At 41.8% G+C, this 26,384-nt stretch overlaps 1 protein-coding gene and 2 long non-coding RNA genes across 6 annotated transcripts in view; 2 read left to right on the forward strand and 1 right to left on the reverse strand.

Moving 5' to 3' along the window:
- Nucleotides 1–26,384, reverse strand: part of plekha6 (pleckstrin homology domain containing, family A member 6) — a 145,058-nt gene that overhangs the window by 91,266 nt on the left and 27,408 nt on the right. Inside the window, 4 exon segments of the mRNA XM_042405754.1 lie at nucleotides 1,157–1,261; nucleotides 2,034–2,148; nucleotides 16,607–16,690; nucleotides 25,632–25,722. Coding sequence (XP_042261688.1) covers nucleotides 1,157–1,261; nucleotides 2,034–2,132 — 204 coding nt within the window. The 5' untranslated portion in view covers nucleotides 2,133–2,148; nucleotides 16,607–16,690; nucleotides 25,632–25,722.
- LOC121893755 lies at nucleotides 3,511–10,932 on the forward strand. Of its 3 annotated transcripts, none has more exons than XR_006095419.1 (7): nucleotides 3,511–4,235; nucleotides 4,526–4,817; nucleotides 4,930–4,988; nucleotides 6,625–8,612; nucleotides 8,739–9,735; nucleotides 10,381–10,574; nucleotides 10,790–10,932. It is a non-coding gene; the product is annotated as an uncharacterized LOC121893755 (long non-coding RNA). The 3 variants fall into 3 exon arrangements; XR_006095420.1 differs by having other exon boundaries at nucleotides 3,512–4,235; nucleotides 4,526–4,701; XR_006095421.1 differs by having other exon boundaries at nucleotides 3,512–4,235; nucleotides 4,526–4,697.
- Nucleotides 11,442–13,180, forward strand: LOC121893756. 2 transcript variants are annotated; one of them, XR_006095423.1, is made up of 4 exons: nucleotides 11,442–11,525; nucleotides 11,751–11,963; nucleotides 12,063–12,178; nucleotides 12,526–13,180. It is a non-coding gene; the product is annotated as an uncharacterized LOC121893756 (long non-coding RNA). The 2 variants fall into 2 exon arrangements; XR_006095422.1 differs by lacking the exon at nucleotides 11,751–11,963.

The following is a 26,384-nucleotide window of genomic DNA, read 5'->3' on the forward strand; positions in this document are numbered from 1 at the left end:
GCTAATCACCACCAGAGTTGGCAAGCGTGATGTCACAGAGCCACCGCTGCCTCCACCGCCACAGCCTGCATCATCTGCACCCCCTGGTGGGGGCCAGGTTGTATTTCCCCCTGTGCAGCAAACATCGCCAAAACTTTTCTAGCAGCCTCAAGTTCCTCACTCTACACAAACTACAGAGGACTTTTATGCCAAGAGTGAACTAAAAAAATCCTTGCTGCCTTCCTCTTACTGCTAACTTGCTGTCAGTCAGCATCCACACCATCTGTTCCAGATATTGCATTCCTCATGTTGCTTGTAATTTAGAAGTCACGTTCTCACTTGCATTCTTCGCTTTGCTCATATGCTCCGAATTCACCGCCTCAAGTCTTCACTCTGACCCAAGCTGCCATGCCTGCTTTTCAGACTTATCTTATTTTTCAGACGACACCGTCCCTCTCTCTCAACCCAACCGGTCAAGGCAGATGGCTGCCCACCTAGAGCCTGGCTCTGTTCGAAGTTTCTTCCCATTAAAGGGGAGTTTTTCCGTGCCACCGTTGCCAAGTGCTTGCTCACGGGGGAATGTTGGGTCTCTGTAAATTAAGAGTATGGTCTTGACCTGCTCTATACGAAACACCCCATAATCACAACTTAGTTGTGATTTGGCACCATTTAAATAAAACTGACTTGACTACTTAAAATGAACTAAAACAGATCAATCCGGTCAGCCATACCGAATTTTACTTCAAAGTTCAATCTCTGCTGAATCCTGAGTGCCCTGAGATGTTTTTTGTGATTTGGCGCTATATAAATAAAATTGAATTGAATTGAATTAAATAGATCCTCTCTTCATCTTTGAATCACGTAACCACATAATCCACATTTCTCCCGTTCGACAGTGATTTGTAACAATTAATGTTGTCCTGTTGGCAATAGGGGCGCCAGATTACAAAAATCTCAACTACGACTATGACTGTTTACTGCCGTAACTGCAAAAGGTTACTTTTTTTTACAAAAAATGTCAATCTGGAGTGCACATGGTCAAACAACATTGTTTAATTTGGAAGACTTGTTGGGAATATGTAGGGTGGAGAGATAGTCCCGCCACTCAGAGAACCTGGGTTACATATGTACCCGTCTGTACTCCTTTAATACTGAGAGTAGAGAGAATAGGTTTTACCTGCTTGTACAGCCATCCCTCTTTGGTCACCTCTGCTTTGGGGTTCCTGCGCATAGAGTTGGAGCGCTTCCCAAATGTAGCTGCCTTCCTGGGAGTACGAGACATCTGCAGGTCAGCAGTGATATGGAAAAAGAAGAGGAAGGGGGTTTATACATTGGCTATACATTTATTAAAGAACATTTTCTAAATAACAAAAAATCTATACTGTAATAGTGACGAATACAGGATGGACAGACACTGATCGAGTTAGTAAGTCTCAATCCATAAAGTACAGGCATAGATTTTGAGTGAACTTCCCACAAAGATGACATGATGAAAATGCTCATTAGTGCGTGTCCATCAGGTAGTTATGAACAAATAAGCCTTGTCATTTCTATAGATGTGATCGACATCATCCAAGTGAATTCACTGACTACAAGCTGGAGTTGAATCTCAGTAGTTATAATAATTTTATTATCATTTATTATTATTATTATTATTATTTATTAATTTTGTCCTCAATCTTGGAAGAAAACATTGTAAGATCAAAAAAGATGTGAAGGAGTGATCACACTGACGACAGATTAAAGTTTCTCTGTTTGTAATATATATGCCCTGAGTACACAGTTTATTTATTGACCATGAAAGGAGTGCTGCAGTAGCAGTAGCATCACAGCCTAAAACCGTTTTTTGGAGTTCTGGCATTTCTGGGATTAAGGTTCGATGTGCAATATAAATGTTTTATTCAAGTCTCAGCAAAAATCTCTGAAATTAAATCATCGCATTAGCCCAGTTTGGTAACATTTACATCAGTACATCTCATGCAGTGTGGGATTTGCTGGAGCACTGCATCTGTCATGGATCAGTTCATTTGCACGTGTGTGTGTGTGGTGCTCACCCGGGTGTAAGGCTGGGCTTCTGGAGACAGGTCTGACACCATGTTGGCACTTTTAGAATGAGTGATCCTTTCAGCAGCACTATTCACCTTCCCATTCATGTCCAAATCAGAGTACCTGGACAGAAAAGCAGAGGCATGAACTATTTTTATTACTTTTAAATCTTAGAACACACACTGTAAAAAAGGATTTGGGGTTTCAGTCAGATGGACTAGTGTTATCATGTTGGGCGAACTCATTGTCCATTACAACAAAACAAATGAGTTACAACTTCAATTTTAAAAAATTATTAAAAACTCATATTAATCCATTCAGTTAACTGCTAATACTATGTTAGCCTCGTCATTTTATGTAACATGCATGCGCCGCTGTATGACGTCATGGCGCCTTCCGCGCGGTGCAACGCAAATCTGCAATTAAGCAAAGAAGTCAGCCGCCATCTTCCTCAGAGCTGGAACCGCACACCATCATCAAGTAAGTATATTTATATTTAAACTGGCAACTTCATCGTAGGCAATATGAATTCATTCATTCATTCATTCTTTCATTCATTTGATGCATATCTCATGTTTTGTTTGTTTTGCTTATTGGGAATACATTAGCATGTTAGCAAGCTAGCTAGCCATCAGTTGGAAATTTTGCTGACAAATGGAGTCAGTTCACTTCATTCTGCTTTCCATAGGTCCACCCTCACTAAGCGGTAACTAACCGATTAATTAGCGCAAAATGAAGTGAATTACAAGAGTTGCATGTGTTCCCCATGTGTTCTCCCACTCGTCAGCCTCTCGGCCGGGAGGGGGGAGAAGGGGGGAGGGAGCCATCGGGCCCTGCACCTGTTCATGTTCGCGTCTGTTAGGGAGTAACATTATCCTTTTTTTCGTTTTGTTAGGGACTTTAATCAAGGCGATGGTCGTTTTAACTTCCTTGCTGCAGAAAAAGCGAGGGCTGGTGAACAGCGGAGCTGTTCAGGCTTCTCCCTCCTGTTTGAGCCAGCGGAGTCACACATCTTACGCCTTTATGCCTGTGTTGTTTGGTACTGTTTTTTAAAAAAAACCAAAAAAACAAAGAAAAGGTAGAATGTAGAAGAGTGTTCGTTGCGCTGATATTACACGATCTCTGTGTAAAAAGGGCCTCTCTCCCCTGTCTGTTGTGAGTGTCAGTTGACAGGCAGGAGTGGAGGAGCTTTGAAACTTTCTTGCACTGAACAGTTCCATCATGTGATGAAATATATTAGTTTGTTTGATCATCACCTTCTCATTGTGCAATTGATTGATTAAAGCACATTTGTGATTGTTGATATGTTTTGGGGGTTTTTTTGTTTTCTTTTTTTTTTAGAAACCAAGCTGCCATCAACACACACACCAGTAAAAGGTAAAATTTAAATTTATTAAAGTTGTAGCGGTTTGGACAATTTGAATTACCCTCAACCCCACAAAGGATACATGTTTAACTCATGACCCTAAAAAAATGCTTTCAAAAGACCTTTTGGTATTGTATAAACAAACACAAAATGAACACTTAAATAAAGTTAATAGGGCCAAACACACCACCATTTGAATTTCACAAAATTATATTAGAGCACTCACACAAAAAAACAAAACTCTTCAACAAATCAGTCCAGGTCCATAAACAAAAATAGTGCTCCGTTCCGGGTTTTCCTGTTTCTGAATATAGTTCAGTTTCAAACAGTCCAGTTCTCAAACAAAAATAATCCGCCTCGGGTTTTCCCGGAATTCCAAACAAAACTAAAAATAAGGAAGTCAGTTCAGCTTTTCACCGTCCTACCAACCCCAAAAGCCCAGTCAAAAAAGAAAAGAAAAGATAACGAAAAGAGCACAGTGAAGTCACCCGGCTTTAGCCGACTCACGGTTCAGGGGAAGTGTGGAAACGTGCGTTGTCCGGAGTTGTAAACACGGACGGTTCGGTGTGTTCGTGGAGATAAGAAGAGAGGCTGCAGTATCCACGCCTCGAGGGCAACCAAGGTGGATGTTAACAACGCGGACTGAAACGCGTGCTGATGGCCAAGGATAGGCTTACTACGGACATGGATGACTCACGAGGGTTTCTCTCCTGCTGTTCACCTGCCGGCGACTCCCGCCATACTGAATTAAATCTCCTGGTACGAAAAACGGAAGAGGCTGGACTCCGAGGGAGTGGCAACGTGGAGCTAACTCACTGGCTGACTGGACTAGTGGGGTGTGGAAGTAAGTAAAAAAAACAACAAAAAACAAAATGGGCAATTGCATACCAAAACATAACGTATATTTAAAGCATGAATGTAAGGTATTTGCTTAGTCACGAACATAGCACAGATACCAAACTGATACAAAACTTTCAAATCCTTATTATTATTATTTTTTTTTATTCTGTGGGAGTGATCGCCACACTCTTCCCCCCTTAACAAAAAAAGAAAAAAAAGGGGAAAAAAACCCAAAATAGAGCTGGTGGATGGTAAGCCGATGTGAGTTTGTGTGACACATTCCATGTTTCACAGGTAGCCTGGAAGATGGAGGAAACAAATTGAGAACCTCGGTCAGAGAGAATGTCCTCAGGTATTCCCCATCTGGTGACAATCTCCTGGATGAGAATGCGTGAGATGGATTCAGCAGTGGTGTTCCTTAAAGGGAAGAGCTCCACCCATCTGGAGTAATAATCCACAAAAACCAGTAGGTAAACATTTCTGCTTGAACTCCTGGGGAACGGACCCATTAAGTCCATGCCCAACATTTCCCAGGGACGGCATACCAGTGTTTGCTGTAGTTTTCCATCTGGTTTGCGGCTTTCAGGTTTGTATAGTTGACAGGCTTGGCAATTTGTCACATGTTGTTTGACATCCCAGCTCATTTTGGGCCAGTAAACCAGATTCTGCATCCTCCTGTATGTTTTGTATCTACCCAGGTGGCCAGCAAGGGGGTCTTCATGGAATGATGTCAGAAAGTGGGAACGCAAGCTCTCAGGTATGTATATTTGGTATATGGTTTTATATTCCAGTTTCACAACCCGATAAATCAGATCCTCAAAAATGGTGTACAGAGTGTTGTTGTTTGCTTGCATTTCCCCCTTCTCTTGGATGTTTTCATAGAGCGTCTGACACTCAGCGTCTTTTTTCTGGGCATTTCACACCTCTTGGACAGTGATGGGCATATCCTCTGGAAACTCTGGTTTGGCAGACACCATTGTGGCACAGAGAGGATGGTGAGTAGTGTCAGATCCATCACATGGAGCTCTAGATAGGGCATCTGGCACAGTATTATATCTGCCTTTTCTGTACTCCACCGTGAAGGTGAACTCTTGAAGCCTGAGAGCCCACCGGATCAGACGGGTGCTGGGTTTAGTGGTCTTAAACACCCACAGGAGCGAAGAATGATCCGTAACCACTGTAAAGAGGCGTCCTTCCAGATAAACTCTCCACTTCTCCACAGCCCAAACCACAGCCAGACACTCCAGCTCTGTAGTGGAGTAGTTTTTTTCAGCTGGGTTAAGGCTGCGGCTGCCATAAGCCAGGATTTCTTCGGTCCCATTGTTAGTGGGTTGAACAATCACTGCACCCAACCCTACCTCACTGGCATCGGTGTAAACCAGGAATGGAAGATCAAAGTTCGGATGTCCCAGGATAGGAGGATTCGTTAGGTGCTTTTTGAGAGTATCGAAGGCAGTTTGACATTCAGGGGACCAGCAGAACTTGACCCCCTTCCTTTTCAAGGCATTGAGGGGCTCTGCAATTTGTGAAAAATTTGGCACAAACCGATGGTACCATCCCGCCATTCCCAGGAACCGCTCCAGAGATTTCTTGTTGGTGGGCACAGGGAAGTTCTGGACAGCCTGGGTTTTCTCTGGCTCCACCTGAACCCCCTGTGCTGACACAACGTGTCTAAGGAATGTCAGAGAGGTACGGAAGAACTTACTCTTCTTTACATTAACAGTGAGCCCTGCCTGCCTAAGCTTGTCCATGATGGTTTGGACATCCCTGAAATGTTGCTGCCAGGAGTTGGAGTAAATGATGATGTCATCCAGATACACAAAACAAGTTTCTCCCTTGAGTTCGCCCAAGACAGTGTCCATAAGCCGCTGGAAGGTGGCTGGTGCGTTTTTCAGGCCAAAGGGCATCACCTTGAACTGGAATAGGCCGTATGGACAGATGAAAGCGGTCATGGCTCAGGATTTTGGATCCATCTCCACTTGCCAGTATCCACTGTTGAGATCCAGAGCAGTGAATACAGTGGCTCCAGCAAGGGACTCAAGGATTTCCTGGATGGTAGGGAGGGGATAGGCATCAGTGAGAGTTCTGGCATTGGGTTTTCTGTAATCTACACAGAACCTAGGCTTTCCGCTTTTCCTGGGGACAATCACCACTGGAAAAGCCCATGGGGAGGATGAAGGTTCTATAACTTTACTTTCCAGCATTTCATCCAGAAGCTCCTTTAAAACCTTCTGTTTTGGTGGAGAGAGACAGTAGGGTTTCTGTTTTATTGGCATATCCTCCGTCATGAACATTTGATGCTTGAGTAGTCCTGTGCGCCCGACTTTGGTAGTGCAGACATTGATGTTATAATGCAGCATCTCCAGAAGTCTCTCTCTCATTTGCCCCTCCAGGTGTGAGCCTTGAACTGCCTTCTCAAAAAGATCTGTCATGTCTGGTAATTGAGGTTGTAAAATCTCCGGAGCATTTGCCAGGAAGAGGGCAACATGGTTGCCAGCCCCCTCCCCCTCTGATGTGCCGGGGTGACACGCTTGAAAAAAGTACCTCCCCGTCTCTCCGCGGAACCAGTAAGTGCCACCTGCCACATCAATGTGCATCCCACTGAAAAACGCAAAATCCAGTCCCAGTACAACAGAGAATGCTAGTGCCTGAGGAGACAGCACAACCATGGGTATTAACCAGGTCTTCCCATGCAGGCAGATCTCCATATCTGTCCATCCAAGAGGATGCTCCTGTTTCCCATTAGCCAGGTACAAGGGGACGCCTGACCATGGGGTAAGTCTGGATGCAGGTGGTTTAATGCTCATCCACAGGTTTTCATTTAGCAATGTGTATGATGATCCTGTGTCCAGAATGGCTGTCCCTTCCCAGGAGCCGATGGTGAGAGGCACCTTTAACTGCTGTGGTAGCGGACTGCCGAAAGTGGGAGCAGCACTGTGCCTATAGGCAGGCGTGAAGGATAGACAGGGGGAAGGTGATGGGGACTGCTCTACTGATGGACCAAGAGCACTTGCAGATGGATGAGTCATCCCTCCGGACCCTAATTGCTGATGTTGATGTTGTGCCAAGGCCCGAGGTTTGTTCCTTTTCTGATTATTGAAAGTCGGACACGCATAAGGAGGATGGCTCCCTTTACAACGCCAACAACTCACTTGAGAGGAGGTGCTAGGTCGTGTAGTGGTTACAGACTGTGGTGGTGGAGAGGGTGTCTGTGTTGGTTCTCCTTTTTCCTTCAGTTTGCTCCCCTGCTTCTTCCGCAGGTCATATTGTGTCTGGCTCAGTTTGTCCTTCTCCAGCTGCTGCCCCAATCTGACCAATTCCTCCACTGTTTCCACCCTGCCTCGCAGTTGGCTGGCCATACGGGGATTGATGTTCCTGAGGATGAGTTTAATGACAGCCTCCTCTGCAATGTCAGGCCTCCAGCGACAGCATAATGAATGATACAGGTAAGCAAAGTCTCTTATGCTCTCATCCTCTCCTTGAACCCGTGTCCGCACTCTTTCTCCCAGCTCATCCTCATAGTCCTCAGACAGGAAAGCAGAAAGGAACTTGGACTGGAAGTCTTTCCATGAATGAGTAGTTGCACGAGTCACATCCCACCAATCCCTCGCAGTACCAAACAAGACATTCCTGAAAGTCACCATCAGTTCCCCATCAGTCAGCAGATTGAGAGCCAAGAAATCTTTACATCTGTCCAAGTACAACAGAGGGTCAGGTTTGCCCTCCATCCTGCCAAAGGTAGGAAACTGCAGTTTAAGAGGACATTTCCCCATGAAACGGCGGCCCAAATCCCCTGAAATGGGAGAATCATCTGGTGAACACGGCGGACTCTCCAACACTCCTGCATGCATTGTCGACTGCAGCCGATGCCGCTGGGGAAGCGCCGCCTGATCACTACCAGGACTAGTTTGAACCGAGGCATCGGCTAGTGCTGACACACGGAGACTCTGTGTTCTCATGGTGGACATTTCACCCACCATCCCCTCCAAATGTTGGGAGCACTTCCAGACCTCAAACTGTAAGTGCGTGATATTCTGTAACACAGGGCTTAGGGTTTCCTTCATCGCCTTTAATAGGTCTGCATGGTGGCTTTGCAAGCGCCAGTTCAATGTAACCGAGTACTGTTCGCGTACATAATTGAACTGTTTATCCATGGCCGATCTCAACTGCTGCAGTTGCTCATCATAGTATGTAGTAAGATCTTTTGTTACAACACCTAGAGCAAGCTTGAGTTCATCCTTATGGTTGCTCTGTGCCTCTGAAAGGGACTGGAATCCTTCCTGGATGCTTATATGCAAAGATTCCTGGGCCAAGTGCTTGAGCCCTGACCCAGTGGTGGCCTCCGATGAAGCAGCACCACCTTGCGGCAGAGCGAGCAAAGGTAGCGTCAAGTCGGAGTCCCCACACAAATCCATGTCCAATAAAGAGTGATTTGTCATAGGTGAACCAGAGATTGGTAGAGGGTCCTTGAATACTCCACCATCTAACACAGAACTTTCTGTTTCAGGTCCTGTTTTGTGAGCCTCAGAGGGGAAGTTCAAGATATCCTCCAGAGCTGAAGCCATCCTTTGTACTGAGACGCAAACACAACCCACAACCAATAATGATTGTTTGCAGTTTTTTTTGTTTTGTTTGTTTTTTTGTTTTTTTTTAGTATTTTAGGGTTCTTTTAACATTGGGCGCCATTTATTTATGTAGCGGTTTGGACAATTTGAATTACCCTCAACCCCACAAAGGATACATGGTTAACTCATGACCCTAAAAAAAATGCTTTCAAAAGACCTTCTGGTATTGTATAAACAAACACAAAATGAACACTTAAATAAAGTTAATAGGGCCAAGCACACCACCATTTGAATTTCACAAAATTATATTAGAGCACTCACACAAAAAAACAAAACTCTTCAACAAATCAGTCCAGGTCCATAAACAAAAATAGTGCTCCGTTCCGGGTTTTCCTGTTTCTGAATATAGTTCAGTTTCAAACAGTCCAGTTCTCAAACAAAAATAATCCGCCTCGGGTTTTCCCGGAATTCCAAACAAAACTAAAAATAAGGAAGTCAGTTCAGCTCTTCACCGTCCTACCAACCCCAAAAGCCCAGTCAAAAAAGAAAAGAAAAGATAACGAAAAGAGCACAGTGAAGTCATCCGGCTTTAGCCGCCTCACGGTTCAGGGGAAGTGTGGAAACGTGCGTTGTCCGGAGTTGTAAACACGGACGGTTCGGTGTGTTCGTGGAGATAAGAAGAGAGGCTGCAGTATCCACGCCTCGAGGGCAACCAAGGTGGATGTTAACGACGCGGACTGAAACGCGCGCTGATGGCCAAGGATAGGCTTACTACGGACATGGATGACTCACGAGGGTTTCTCTCCTGCTGTTCACCTGCCGGCGACTCCCGCCAAACTGAATTAAATCTCCTGGTACGAAAAACGGAAGAGGCTGGACTCCGAGGGAGTGGCAACGTGGAGCTAACTCACTGGCTGACTGGACTAGTGGGGTGTGGAAGTAAGTAAAAAAAAAACAACAAAAAACAAAATGGGCAATTGCATACCAAAACATAACATATATTTAAAGCATGAATGTAAGGTATTTGCTTAGTCACGAACATAGCACAGATACCAAACTGATACAAAACTTTCAAATCCTTATTATTATTTTTTATTCTGTGGGAGTGATCGCCACAAAGTTTTACTATCAACTTCACTTGTTCACCTGTATTGGCCAGACACCATAAATGGTACACTAATGTGTCAGCCTAAATAGATTTGTAAGATTTGTTGGTGCACTATTTTTTGTGTTTATTTAAAACACATAAGTAGCTGAAGATGGTGTCTATTTACTGGAGGGGCTACTGCCTTGCTGTTTCCGGCACTTGTTTTTTGTGCTGTCCCTCAACTGAAAAGTCAGCTCATCCTTGTGCTCAGTGGTGGAATGAAACTAAGTACATTTACTCATTTACTACATTTAATACTGACATATTCAAGGTACTTGTACTTTACTTGAGTTTTTTCATTTTATATTTTATACAACTTTCTACTTCTACTCCACTACAATTCAGAGGCAAATATTCTACTTTTTACTCCACTACATTTGTCTGACAGCTTTAGTTACTAGTTACTTTTCGTATCTTTCCTGTCCACTGAAAACCAGGGAGAGACCTAAAAAATCTTGAAGAAGAGCGAGAGAAGATTGCCCAAGAGATGAGAAAAACAACCCCAAACCTGGCCTTCATTGATGATGCAATGAATGCCACATATGCATTGAAAAGACAGGAGATTGTTGAAGAGGAGCCATCTGTGTCTGAAATGAAAGTCAGATAGCCTGCGCTTTTTACTGAAAGACAGGTAAAGTGTGTTAATTTTTTGTTGGATTTATGAGCTTTGAATTTTACCTACACAAAATCGTAGGATTCAAAAATATGCTGTATAAACAGGCATGACAAAGTAATGATGTTATTATATTTACCAAATATATACCAAATATTACATCTGGCCAGCTTGCTGAAATGTGAAAATTTATGTCACTTTTAACTTAGTCAGTATGTCACTTCTTCATATAGATCATCAAGGCTGATGTCAATACATCTCAACTCTTCCTATGAGGGTCTGGACAGTCATCTGCTCAAACTCTGTCAGTTGTTCAGCTCAAAGCACTACAAGGGGAATACAAGAAATGACACCCCTGCTGGAGAGCCTTGACAAAGATGCAAGTACATTTCTTTACTTTAAAATATTGTTAAGCCAGATCATACTATGTTCACGTGTAAACTCACTGTTATGTTCTCAAAATAACTTATCTATTTTATCTGAAGACAATGGAGTTCAAGCACTACCGTGTCTTTGTGGTGATCACATACAAGTGCTCTTTGGATACTTGAGGTGTACTGTGCTTATTCCATCTTGTGAAGGCTCATTGCATGGGTGGAATATGCTATGGTGACACAGATGTGCTGTGAGAGTTTCAAAGTAAAGACGTATCTTAAAGATGATGATATAGATCATATTTTCACTTTGCATCAATGACATTGGATCACTGATCATTGAATCCATATATCGGTCCAGATCGATGGTTCATTACACCCATACTATCTACTGATGCTTCAGATTGTATATTTTCATTCAATTTTGTTAAAGTCACCAGAATGTCTTGTGGACTGAGGTTGTATAATTTCAATAGCAACTGTATTTATATATCATGTGTTTTGGCAGGCATCGAAACCAAAGGAAGAGGGCAGCAGTGTTGCAGGGCCTACTGTTGTACATGAGAATCCCTCTGCATTCATGAAGATGTGTGAGGTAAATGGCGTAATTTTGTCCAAGATGATCCAAAGAAAACTAGTTCACAATGAGCAGGAGTGTATTACAGAAAGTGGATTTAGTGAAAATTCCGAGTTTGTTGAGAGAAACTCTGGGTTTTTAGTTCCAGAAAGAGAGTTAATTTAAACTCTGAGTCAGTTACCATGGTAACTCTGTGAACCTTTGCCAAACTCTGAGTTTCTCTCTGTCTCCTTCCACTTACAGAGCCAGACATGCTGTTTTATTTTCTCATTGATTCAGTCCGTATCAAAGGAAGCATAAGGATGGAAAATGGGAGCATAATTCCTGTGTCAAAAAAGCATATATAAATCCCCAACACCTTATTGTGTGGCTTTTTGTTTTAAAAGGTTATATTGGCACACAATAACAAAAACAAACCAACAGATTGGTAGACCAGTAACTCCAGTGTTCTACGAGGTAAAATTACTGATTTTGCTACTAGAGTCTGGTTAAGGGAGAGAGAGCGATATTTGGCTTATATAACAGCAGTTTCCCTTTTCCTTTTCTTTTTTATAGTGGCTTAAATATGTTTTGCTGCTGCGATGTCCACAGCAATACATTGCTCAGCTTCCATGTTTTTTCTCCTGTCTGCTTCTCCAAACTGGGGGTGTGTCAACCGCCATCTACTATAGGTAATACAATGACTATCCATAAGTGCCTCATACAACCCTACTTCAAATAATCTGAACTATCCTTGTGATGGCTTTTTCATTCACCATGCACAAGCTTAACTCAGAGTGAAAATAATTGGAGTTGATGGAACTGACTCTGATCAACTGTTCTGGAACCAAAAACTCAGTTTCCCATCTCAGGGTTAATCAACTCAGAGTTCAGGATTAGGCTCAAAGTTTTTAAACCTGCTTCCTGAAATAGAATAATGGGTTACACTTGTTTTTTTCCTGCATCCTGAGTGTATGCCCTAAATGGCAAAGCATCTCTAAAGCACAGACACCTTTGTTGTTGTTTTTTGTTTTTGCAGAAAGCCAAAGGATTCTGAAGAAGACATCATCAAGGAAATGGTGACTGGAATCCTTTTAGTAGCTGAAGATGTGAAGGAACCCCTTCGAGTTTCCTACAACGATGTTGCTATTGTGATTGCGGAAAAGATTGTCATGTGTCACTTGCTTGAGGTACCCAATGCTTTTGTGAACCTGATGGGACTGCTGTACATGCTGAACCTTGACTATCCAAAAGACTTAAAATACACTTTTGAGGTGACTCAGCGCCTGTTCATGGGAATTGGGTTGGACTCCTGCACTGCCAGGGTCCACACACTGAAGACCAAATTGTTAACTGTTCTGACTGACAGTTTCTCAGTTAGAGAATTTTTCTAAGTTTTTCTGCATTTTACTGCAGCAACCCTCAGCACTCATTCCCCCAACTGGAGTATATTGAACAAGTCACTTAAAATCTTTTTTTTCTCTCATTAAAGGAGGTTGCCCTGATTTTTATGTGTGGGACACTAATTTCAGTTTTTGAGCAGCCCTGAGCCAAGAGCAAGGATGTGTGAGAGGGCCTGAAGGCTTTTGTTTTGTCTACACACTGATTTTAGTTTTAAAAGCAACACTGAACACTTGTGAGTGAATGGGTTGAAGTTGAAGTACACTTTACATGAATAAAATTCTTGACTGAAATGTCTTTTCAGCTACTTTTTTTCATGTGTTAATATTTAGGTTGGACTTGGTTAGTTCTCATGTAGATTTATTGTAGCTTTGTAAGTACTGTTTGCTTGTCCTGGTACGTTTTTGAAATCTGTCAACTTGTGTAAACTTAAGTAACTTGGTAATGTAAGTTGAAAGAATTAAGTATGTCATGTTGATCCAACTTGATTCACCTTTATAGAAACTTGATAAAACAAATTCAACCAACATCTTTTTCAGTTCTCTTAACTAATCTTTACTAGTTCAAATTATTTGACACAGGAAGTTGAGTGAACAAACTGCATGTTGCATCAAGTAATTTATTTAAGTGTGATAAACTTGACACATTACATTGACATAACTGAACTCAGAGAGTTAAGTCAACAATCTGCATATTGTATCAACTAATTTATTTAAGTGTAATGAACTTGGCACTTTTAAGTTTACCTAACTTAAGTTAGTCAATGCAACAAGATCACTTGACTAAGTTAAGTTGAGTCAACAAATCTTTTCTTACAGTGCAGTTTCCAATAGTACATGTGAAGTATAGTAAATCTGCATTTTCGTTGTTGTGACTTAAACCCCTCATCCTCTTGTAGCTTGCAACAAGAGAGTGTGCGACTACTAGAACAGGGCAAAATTACAAATGGTACAAATCTGATCTTGACTGATCTGTCAAAGTCTAATCTTATCTGATATCTTGTCTGATGTGGTTTTTCCACAAAAAAGTACATTTAAATTTAAATCCCTAAAATGTCATCTACTCCATTTCCCTCTTTACAAATTCCAGAATCTATAAATATGCAAATATATTTCAACTTCTAACCAGAAGTTGAACTTCTGGTTAGAAGTTCAACTTCTGAGACTAGATGTTTCCTAGATGTTTCCTACTTCACTTCAAGTTTCATCATCAAACGTATGTAAAATTTAGCTAAAGAATCCCTTTTGATGGTGACTTATTTAGTGTTGGCAAATAGTTAATATCCCATTGTAATTCAAACTAAATGTAAATAATCAAGTGTTAGCCTAGTGATAACTATCCCTATGCAGCGCAGTAGGGTAAAATATCAAACTAAATAAGGTCCCACTGGTGCCAGCTAACAGCTGGTACAGCCCATCATGCATTATTTCTTTTAAATGCACATTTTCTGTTCATCACTGAGTTCACTCAAGTGTTTGGCCTGGCCTGGCCTGGTCCAGGTCACATCATCCCTGTCTGGTCCAAACCACTGCAGTCTGGTGTAGACCTTTTAATCTATTTATGGATTAGGTGGATTACAGACCTGATCTCTCCTATGAGGTCCAACCTCAGGGAGCCCCACATTGATCTGCTGACCAGTGGAGAAATTAATGCATCTGCTCCATCTAATACAATTTCCCTCTTAAAGATATAATATGTAATTATTCCACATTAAAATAGACCTTTTTATATATTTTGTTGAGTTGTGTACTTACATTATCCCAAATGTTTCCAACAATTTTCAAACCTACAGAAATCTCAAAGTAACAGACCGTTTCATTTGGTCACATGTCAATGGCATCATACCTCCTCTACCAAATAGTAAACATGCACAAGATGCATACGGCGGCGCTGTGTTTGTCCGCTACAATGGCATCTACCAAAGAGTAACTTACACACATACAAGATAGTACATCGGCTCTGTGGTTGTTCCACAGAAACTGTTATAATAGACTTTATAGACTTTTAAGTTATCAGAGAAATAAACTGAGCAAACGTTAGCAGCAGCTTGGCTAACAGCCCCTCCTTTTTAACAATTTTAATCTGCGTGTACATTTGTGTCTGGAGAGGAGGAGACCTCTGCAGATAATTCGGCTCCCGGGAGAAACCGGCCGAACATCTGGATCTAAAGTTATAAGAGAAATAAACCGAACAAGTGTTAGCAGCAGCTCGGCTAACAGCCCGTACCGGACGTCCAGTGGTTGCCGTACATCGACGAAGAAACACTGATTTTTTAGGTGAAACAGCTTTATTCAGTGTTTTTACCTGTAATCTCCGGGTCCGTTTGTTCTGGAGAGGAGGAGACCTCTGCGGGTAATTCAGCTCCCGGTAAAAACATCCCGAATGATTAACACTGGAGTACTCCTATCCCGATGAAGCTGGTTATTTAGACCCCTAGTGGCTGAAATTACATATAGTGCGTTTAAAGGCATACTCTGTCGGATTTGTCGGTTGCTGTTTGTAAACACAACATTTAAATTTGGCCTCTATTCCCTGGCTCAACAACTCTCTCTTTTGCTCTCTGTCTGTGCCTGTATGCACAAGGGCAGGGCTGAGCTTCACACACACACACACACACACACACAGTGGACAGCAGAGCACAGAGTCCACAGCAGACAGAATGAAACACTTTACTTTATTTTAGTGGACTACAACTGTTCGCTGCCGTAAGTGCAACAACCAGCAGTAAGGGAGACAGTACGAGCAATTTATCAAACAACTTTTGAACAAGCAGAACATCAGCACTGTGTCCACCATTTACATAGCTTCCTCTTGGATGCGTGCTTACGATCTGACACATGATCTACATTTTTATAGAGTTCTGATCTCACAACCTACACACTTTTATTGGATGGGGGCCACACCCACTGCCCAAAGGTTGACACCCAGAAATGTCCTGAACACAGCAGAATAATAATAAAATACAGGCAGAGGGCAGGGTCTCTGTAAATACATATACTGCCACACCCTTCTGGTGGGTCATAAGTGATGACTGAGAGGGATTACTTTTGTATGGGTCTTTTCATCGTTTTTTTTGGAAAATCTCGCATAGTATGCCTTTAACACTCCTTGAAATGAAACTCTGCTCTTTCCTCTTATTTCTTCAGTGTGCTTTGACAGTCTGTCTGTTATAGAATGGTTAGAGATGCTGGAGGCAGCACTGCTCTTATACATATAGCAATGTCGCTGATCCCTAATCACACATTGCAAGCACATTTAAAGGCAATTTTCATGTTTATAAACCTGCTGAGAAGATAACAGAGCCATAATAGAGCGTCATGTACATAGTATATCTGAGAACTATAGAATTTGCTTTGTGATTAAATGCCAGTAAATTTTCTGCTTGCCACAAACATTTCTGTAACTAATATGTCAATAATGTCCTTGAAGTGCATTGTCTGAAATGCTTTCTGGCAGCCCTTTACAGCCAGCTGATGAGCTGTTGATGACTGCTACTGTTCATGCTGCATTTCATGCTGCATCCAGTGCAGCTATGTGATGCATCACCCAGTGGAAATTATTCATGCACTGCAGCGTGACTGGATGATACATTTTCTATTCAGCCATTGACTGATTCACATTTCTTGTGGAAGTATTAGGCAGAAAGAAGAACTGTTATGAAGTAGTGTTTGAAAATATACAATATATTACTGCTGGTCAGTTCTGCTTGTAGTACTTACTGTAGATAGGTGTGTATTGGTGTGTGCTCTTCCAGCTGGATCGGGCTCACTGCTGGTCCACCTGGTCCAATGGGGTCATGTTGACTGGAAACAGACAGAAGAAAGATGTTAAAGATGACATCACAGGATGTCAATTGAATCATTTCATTTTTGTCACCATTAGGAGTGTGCCCAAATACAAATACGTTATTTGGCAAAGCACAAATAGCATTTTTTTTTTACAAAAATTTGTTTCATACAAATATTTTTAAAATTTATTGTTTTTGGGAAGAAAAAAAAAATCCATGTCAAATACCAGCACACAGGTCGGTTACATCGCTATCTCAGTCTTTGTCCTCTGCTCCCATGCTACGTCTATCAGCAGGTCTCAATGAGGGGAGTCACATCCACCTGCTACATGACACACATTTCCTTATTTGGACATCATTCTAGGAGTTGGGGGTGAGAGAGAAAAGCTTTCTCAGAGAGAAAGCTGAGCTACTGACACAGGTAAAGTGCCCACAGGGGACTCTCCATAACCTGTTGTTCCCCTTCTCCTTTCCACAAAGTTAGGTTGTAAAAAATAAGCAATAAATGAAAAGTGCAAAGCAATAATTGCCTTTGAAGTTCTTCCCTACACGTTACGTGCTGTGCTGTCTCTGTTTTATGGGTATATAATAGGTAGTCTATGATCTGGGAGACTCCAGTTCAAGACCCGGTTTGGGGACTTCCTTTGTAAGATAGTTTACTCATGAACACTTTTTTAAAGTGAACACTTTAATTTTCTAAAATTAACAGCATAATAAAAACAAAAACAGGATTTTTAAGCTTCTTTCCACTTTTATTCAAATACATATACAAATACAAATGTTGGGCCTTGGCTGCAAGTTTGGCTATCAACAATAATTAATGATTGTCAAAGATAATTATTAATTATTAAGATCAATAAAATTATTAATAAGAATTAATAATAATGGGGCACCACCCTGGAGTCAGGGTAAAAGATAGCCAATTCATTCTTTCAGTGTACTAATCTATCAATTTGGAACTTTGATCAATAATTAACTTAATAACTATAAACAAAATCACCACAGGTTGAAGGATTTTGGAGTACTTTGCAGAGCAGTGGTTGGCAAAACTCATTCTTGTGCAACATTAAACAGACAACAGGTATATCCAAAAGCATTTATTTAACAAAAAGATAAAAGAGCAAAACACACAATATTAATCTAGCTAAGTGTATCTGAAGTCATCTGATGACTAAGCACATGGCATGCAGACAATATGAGAGAACCAGAGATACAAAAAGCCAGACCATGTGGTGTCTTGAACCACATGTGCTGCCTGAGCCAAAGTTTGCAAAGCTTTGGTTTTAAACCTCTTAACTGTGTGGTTCTCTGTTCAAGGCCCATTGGTTAAAGGCTAAAGGTGCCAGGTTAGGAAGAGGTTAGTTGCATGCAAGGCCTAGTCACTGGATGTAACATGTGTTAAGCATGCTAACATTAACTCAGCTGTGCTGTGCTTCACTATATGTTGCTAGGCTATACCCAGTTGTTACCAAGTCCATGGAGAAAGAGATGCTTTGTGGTGTTCTGCTTCTTAGCTGGTGAATCTGTGGATGAGTCAGGCTGAGAAGAGTTTGGCTCCAAAGCTGAAGGATGCAGGCTTTGCTGGGTAGACGGTGCTCCAGTCATGCAGGTCAGATGGCCCAGGTCACTCCTTTGTGCAGTCCTTATTGAGTTAGCAGCAAGCTCACTCTGCTTCATGGCTCCTGTACTTGTTAAATCAGCCAGCAGACTTGTGTGGTAACTGCTGGCACTAGAAAACTTAGTTTCTGAGACTTAGGTAGGCTCTTGCGTCTTCTGCCATAAAGAAAAGAGTTCTGTGTGTGTCTGCTGTGAGCAGGCTACACCAGAGAGCTGAGCAGCAGAGAGCTGCTCCAGCAGCAGCCGTGAGGAGAAAGAGAGAGAAGAGGGGGATCTCTAGTTTTGTAAACCTGGCTCCATGGGTGAGGATTTCACACTTAGGTGCGAACAACCAAGGCCTCAGGTTTCTTAGGGTCTTGAAACATGTGGTCAGCTAGTGAGACCCAACACAAATAAATCACTCACTCAGCTAATGCATCAGTTGACCAGAACACAGCAGCACTGCAGCTGTCTGCCTGTATCAGCTCACAGTCCTCACTTCATTTACTTTACAGTATACAGATGCTGCTGCTCTGGATCCTACTGATCTGGGCTCTCGGAATCACTGTGTGTGTGTGTGTGTGTGTGTGTGTGTGTGTGTGTGTGTGTATGTGTGTATGTCAGCATATATATGTGTATGCATGGAGGTGCGTCTTCCATCTGGCATCTGGCCCAGTTTTTGCACATACATATGCCTTTATACTGATTACACTGAGTAGCATCTTGTATGCCAGCACTCAGAGACTCAGAGCTACCAAACAAACCAAGTATTGAGTCATAACAATGAAGTCACTGATTTACTTGTAGTAATCACTGACTTACTGTGACACAATCATAACAAAGAAAATAGTCTGTATGTTAAAGGACCAGAGTGTAAGATTAGGGGGATCCAAATATTGTCAGACATGGAATATAATATTCATAAATGTTTTAATTAGTGTATAATCACCTTAAAATAAGAATTGTTGTGTTTGATTATCTTAGAATGAGACCTTTATATCTATGTAGGGAGTGGGTCCTCTTCCACAGAGGCTGCCATGGTTCTACAGTAGCCCAGAATGGACAAACCAAACACTGGCTCTAGAGAGGGCCTGTGGTGTTTTCGCATGTTTTGTGGCCACTGTAGGGGAGGTGTTCAGTTGGTTGTAGTCTGCAACCTCACTGCTAGATGCCACTAAATCCTACACACTGCACCTTTAAATCCAACCCTAAAAATTTCATTCACATGATTTGCTTAAACAAAAATGTTTAAGCATGTATTTAGTAGTCAGTATGTGCAGGAAACTAAAGCATTTGTACGACTCTGTTTGGGAAGCTCAAAACACCTGCTTAAGCTTATGGAAAGATGGTGTTCTTAAAATGAAAATGTCAAAATGTAAGAGCTTGAGTTGACTTTCTCAATATTTAACCACAAAGCCATCTTTGATTTTGAATTGAGGGAGACACAATGAAGACAAGGGGTAATCAACCAGAAACAAAATAGAGGGAATGCCATTTCCTACATTTATATACATGTATATTACTCTACCTAATAACAAATTATGATGAAATGTTGGCTGTTTCCTTTTTTGACACAGCACTAGTGTCTAGTCTTCCTGTCAGGCTGAATATGCAGTACATAACCTCCATCAACAAGTTAGGGTGGTCTGTATGTAGCCTGAGAGGCAAAACCCACAGACAATATAGTCTGCAAATCATGTGATGCTGCTTGTAAAGCTTATTGCTGTGATTGCACGGTAACAATTGATTAGTCAGATGACAGCATCAACATTTACCCAGCAAGGAGCCTTTCTCATTTTGGCAATAGAACTGTAGAAGTGGGGGAAAAGAAAAAAAATCCCCATTAATAATTACAAATTTTAGTAGCCTAAAGCTAACAATATGTCACATGCATGTTGTGAACCCCACACTCTTACGTCAAAGTCCTGAGTGTTGTTTGTCCAACCATCCACCTCAACCTCCTCTTGGTGACTTCTGTTCAGTATAAGGATGTCACACTTCGTGGACTACAAAAAATGTTGCCAGTGAACATCTAAGCATCCAAGAAAATGAGTAGTGGTTATGTGCAGGAGTCTGCCTTTTACTTAATTGATTGTAGATATGTACTTTATGTCCTGGGTATGTGTGTGAGTATGTGAGACACAGTCTGTCAGTAACCTACAAACCTACATAGAGACAGCTGCTGGATAAAAAGTAGAAAGCAGGCAGCGGGATCCAAACTCTATTTGCTGGAGGACAAACAGGACAGCTGCACAGCTGTTTTGACTCACTAGTAGAGTGTGAGGAATGTATGAGTCTCCCACCTTTCAGTCAGCACATACTGCTAACCACAACTCGACCAGATGTTGAAGGTAAACAAGGCAGTTCCAGTTAATTCCTGAACTGCACCTTTTTTGGATGTACTATGCAGAGCTCACCTCAGAGGAAGTGAAAACAAAAATAAAAATAGTATGTGAGGAAAAATAAATAAATTCCACATGGTTTTCACGTAAAGTAAGGCTAATACTCGAAAGTCCCACTATTGTGGGACAGAGTCTTAAGACCACTTCATGGCTGCCACATTTGTGTGGACCCGTGCAGTTGTGCACCAACTGCATATGTGCTATAAAAGCAATCTGGATGCTTGTTTAGTGTATTGCGTGTACGGACTGTTTAGTGTATTGTGTGTACGGACTGTATTCCTCATTAAGGGGTTGCACACACCATTGTTTCTTTTTCAACTTTTTCTTGTTCAAGATACAACAAAAAGGAGCTTTTCCTCTTGCTGTGAGGTCTCCACAATGTTTTCTCGTGTGCATGTGTGGAACGCATTTGCATATGCAGACCACCACTTGTAGTATGTGTTGAAGCATGTGCCTATCTGTGTCTGTATTCATACTGAAGTATGGACAAAGCTTCCAAGTTCATCTCTCCAGAAGAGTTCCAGAGACTTTTGAATCAATGCCACGGCTGAGGAACACCATTCTTCAAAAAGATATTCCCTCATTTAGTGTTTTGATGATGGTGGTGGAGAGCACTGTCTAACACGTCAATCCAAAATCTCCCATGGGTGTTCAACTGGGTTGAGATTTGGTGACTGCGAAGGCCATAGAATATGATTCACATCATTTTCATAGTCATCACACCATTTGGTGACCCTTAGTGCTCAGTGAATTGTGTTATTGTCATCCTGGAAGAGACCACTCCCATCAGGATAGAAATGTTTCATCATAGGATAAAGGTGATGACTCAGAACAATTTTGTATTGATTTGCAGTGACCCTTCCCTCTAAGGGGACAAGTGGATCCAAACCATGCCAGCAAAATGCCCCCCACAGCTTAACAGAGCCACCAGATCCCCTCACTGTAGGGGTTAAACATCCAGACCTGTACCAGTTTTTCCTTTAATTTGTCTGTATATCACAATTAAATGGAATGAGACAGAATCTAAAATCTATGGGAACTGTACCAATTACAGAGACCACTTAGCTTTTTAACGTTATTATGGTGTGTGAGTAGGGCAAATAGAATTAAACTGAAATAATGATTTAAAAGATATCAATTTTCAAATTGCCATGATGTTAATTATAACTTACTTACACTTAACAGTGTCCTACCAAGCTGAGAGGTGAGCGTTTTATTCTGTGACCACTGATTTCCCCAGCTGCTTTATAAGAATGACTGTTGCCAACAGCTGGAGCTTATTACCATTAATTCCATGCATTGGATAAATAACAAAAAGAAACAGTTGGCGGTCGTCTGGTTAATAAGCTCTGCAATAATATTTGGTGGACAGAGTAGTCTGAATCTACCATTAAAGCATTATATTGTTTTAAGGGTATCACTTTAACTTTAAAAGCTCTCAATCTGAACCTCCGATAGCTCATCGTGTCACTCTTTACAGCTAACCTTAATGTTAAGTTAAGCAGCTGCAGCACAAAGCTGTCAGCACTATCATTAGGGCTCATAGCTCACATATTAAACATTGTCAGGTGTGACCTTCCAGTACTTTGTTATTATCACCATAACTGGCAAACTGTGTACACTTATGAATGAACATAATTATCTTTAATTATATGTAATGTCTTAAGACATGAGGACAAAATTGGTAAATTTGTCTATATTAAAAAAATAGCCAATCACTAATAAGTCTTTCCTATGACTGACTGGTTTGGAAAAAAGAAGCCTTAAAGGACCTCAGCAACAACAATTTAATAAGATTAAATTGTGTTTTCATGTAGAAAAAAGATACATTTCATTTATGAAAAATAATTATTTGAATTATGACTTTCTTTTTGTCCACTTGCAACATTTTGTCAGAGCTTTCAACAGCATTTCACATTGCCCTCAGCAGATGGAGTTTGATTAGTTAGGGATAGGTCAGTTGTCATCATGTGACCTAAGTATGTCACTGTAATCAATGGCTGAGCAAACTTCACCTGCTGAGGAAGGCAGTGAGATGTGGTTAAAAGTTCCAGAAAAAGCTAGTAAAAAGACCTAGAGTACATTTTTTTTAAAAACTGTCACATAGTCCACACACACATACACACACGCACACATGCACACACACACACACACACACACACACACACACACACACACACACACACTAACCAACATGCTGTATACATCACTGAACACATATCACCCATACATACACAGCAGGGCATATAGTTCCCCTGCGTTTCCTGCTGGCACTGCATTGCAGTAATCTCTGACCTCCAAGCTCCTGGCTATCCACTCCTCCATCAGCCTCCCCTCCCCCTCCTCCTCTACTTCCTCATCTCATCCTAACCCCAGTTTACGGCCCGCAGTGCTCACTTCCTCCTTTCTCCTTCCACATACCTGACTCTCCTGTCCACACGGAACTTCAACATCCTCCCCTGAATCAGTCATGTACCAACAGCATAGGAGATGGGCCGGAGAGACGGGCAGAGGGAGGGCAGATGGAGAGATGAACAGAGAGGTGGAGAGCTGCTTGACAGACTGAGGAAAGGCGGGAGATACACACCACTGTCCTCTTCTCTCTCCTTCAGCCTGCATGCCTCTCTCTCTGCTTGTTTCCCCACCTGTCTCACCCTCCCTCTCCTCTCTCTCTGTATCCCCCTCCTCTCTCTCACTCTCTCATATACTCTCTCTCTCTCTCTCTCTCTCACACACACACACAAACACACACACACACACACACACACTGTGCCTCCTAGCTAAGAATTGCAGCACTCAGCTTATTCAGTCCCTGCAGTCTGTCTGATATACGCTCCATCTCTATCATGGTCTCTCTCTAATTCTATCTTTGTCTCATTTACTCTCTCTCTCTCTCTCTCAGTATCAGTATCACTCCTTCCTTTTTCTCTCAAAGGACAATGCTTAAACAAAAACTCCATGTGTTCTCTGCTACTGTCAGAACTCAGACTGACTATGGGATTAATGACAGCATTTTTTCATGTGTGTATGTATTTGTGTTTGTGTGTGTGTGTGTGTGTGTGTGTGTACACCAGTCATTACTCCAAAAACTGAAGGTCTTTGACTTACAGACCCTCAGATAAAGAGAGAGAGAAGAAGAAAAGAAAGGATGAAAGGAAAGAATAAATGAAAGAAAAAGAATATGTAGTATAACCACAATCTTTCTCTTACCTGTACCAAGCAATTTAGTTGCCTAAAATTAACAACAGTTTTGAAAGACACACGACTAACATATTTAGTCTTCTACAGAGTACTGGCTGAGGTCAAAACTAAAAAACACAAGAAAGAAAAACAGTTCACAGGTACACAACCTCAGTGAGGTGTGATCAAAATTGAGATTGTGGATGTTTTTCTAGTTGGCATGTGTCTTTTGTCATGTATCTGAAAAGATTTTTGGATGTGCACACCCTTGCCTTTTTCCATCACGATCATCCTCTAATGAACTGGCTTAGGTGGAAACTTAAGAAACCTTGACCCTGGAAGCTGTAGTAATAATCAGCAACAGTTGTTATATCATGTACAGTATGAACTTATTCAGCTAGAAAATCACATGGAAAAAATATTTATTCAGAATCTTAGCTCATGCTGCAACAGGTGCAGCACCTCCTGACACCAGGTAACTAGGAACTAACCAAGTTATGCCTGAATTTTGTTCATCATGATATTTCCCAATGGAGATGGCATCTTCTGTGGATCTGTTAGTTATGTATGCAAATGTATATGTGCTGGAGAACCAGTTGTTCAAAGTACTTCAGCAGAATGGGGGTGAATGCCACAGGGCAGTAGTCGTTTAAACTAGACACAGACACAGACTTTTTAGGTACAGGAATGATGATGGCTGTCTTGAAGTAGGTGGGAATACTCTCCTGTGACAGTGATATGTTAAAAATGTCAGTAATAACATCGACTAGCTGGTTGGCATGTGTTTTTAGTACGTGGCCAGGGATGTTGTCAGGCCTATCAGTTTTATTCATATTCACTCTCAACAGGATTCCTCCCACATCCACTGGGATACTAACAGTGGCAGGTCCTCTGGAGGCGGAGCAGACTTTACAGCTGACTCTTTGCTGAGGATATCAAAGCAAGCATAGCAAGTTCACCTGGCAACGTGGCCTCACACATTATGGGGGTGCTCCTGCTTTTATGGCCTGTGATGTTCTGGATCGCCTGTCACATATTTTTGGTGTTGTTGGTGTTGAAGTCTCTTTCCAGTCTCTGCTGATGTCTACGCTTTGCCTCTTTGATGCCAGCTTTCAGTCTTGCTCTGGTAGTGTTGTATGCTTCCTTGTCATCTGACCGAAAGGCAGCTTTTTTTGGCTCTCACCTCTCCATTAATCCAGGCTTTCTGATTGGGAAATTATTTTATTGTGTTTGTGATCACCACATCATCACCACATTTGCTGATGTATGATGTCACTGATAATGTATATTCCTCAAGATTAATGTGTTTCTCCTGGGTGGTGGCATCTCTGAACATGTGCCAGTCTGTGCACTCAAAACAGTCCTGCAGAGCTGCTGTTGCTTCATTTGTCCACACTTTAACAGTTTTACTGATGGTTTGACCCTTTTTATCAACTGAGAGTAAGTAGGCAGGAGAAGCAGGGAAAAATGGTCTGATAGACCAGTATGGGAATGAGGGAGGGCTTTGTAGCTGCCAAGAATGTTCGTATAAACATTGTCCAGGGCATTACTGAATGCTGATGACCTCATACAATTCCTGTAGTGCATTTTTTGAATTTGCATCTGGACGAGTGTAAACAGCAACAACAAACACACCAGTGAATTCTCTGGACAGAGAATATGGTTGACATCTTAACATTAAAAACTCAGCATCTAGTAAACATTGTCCATCGACTTTGACTGCATTTGAGCACCAAGCATCATTGATGTAAACACAACGTCTGCCTCCCCTCCTCTTACCTTACTTAGTCTTGTGTTCTGTTGGTGCGGATCATGGTCCACCCATCAAGTGCAATAGCTTGATCCAGGATGTTGGGATGGCACCAGGTCTCTGTAACAACATGGACACAACAGTCTCTGATTTCCCGTTGCTGAGTTAGCCTTAGTCTTATTTCATCCAGTTTATTTTCCTGTGACTGGACATTAGCCAGAAGTAGGCTGGGTAGAGGAAGAGCCTTAGGGTCCAAGCTCTGATCATGGCTCTCTTCCCTCTCTTCCTGGGGCGATTGCACCACTTGCAGTGACATTTGGTCCGGCTGGCCTGGCTGGGTGTTTGGGAGATGCTGTTGGCAGTGATCATTTCAAAGTCTGCTGCACTTATTCCAATCCCTGCCCTTTGTTTTCCAACGTTGATGAGTGTATTTCTGTCATAAGTAATATGTGCTTCAGTAATTAAGGTGAAAAAATAGCAAATTAAAACAAAAATATAGCAAAGTTTTAGGGAGCTACTGGCCACTGCATCTGCATGTACCATCATTGCCATGGTTATTGTTATGGTCATTGTCATCTTCTGGTTTGCCACAGTAGCTAACGGGAAGAAAGCCATCTAGAAATTAGTCAGCTAAGTCACCAGCCCTACAGCCACAGAATACTGGATCAGTATCCAGTCAGGCTACCTGTTCATATGAAAATCATATGAACAAATATGAATCATATTATGTACTTGTTAATATGAAACTCAACGGAAAGATATGTTATCACTGTCTCCATTGC

Source organism: Thunnus maccoyii, chromosome 3 (assembly GCF_910596095.1).
Source record: "Thunnus maccoyii chromosome 3, fThuMac1.1, whole genome shotgun sequence".
In the NCBI taxonomy this organism is placed as follows: Eukaryota; Metazoa; Chordata; class Actinopteri; order Scombriformes; family Scombridae; genus Thunnus; species Thunnus maccoyii.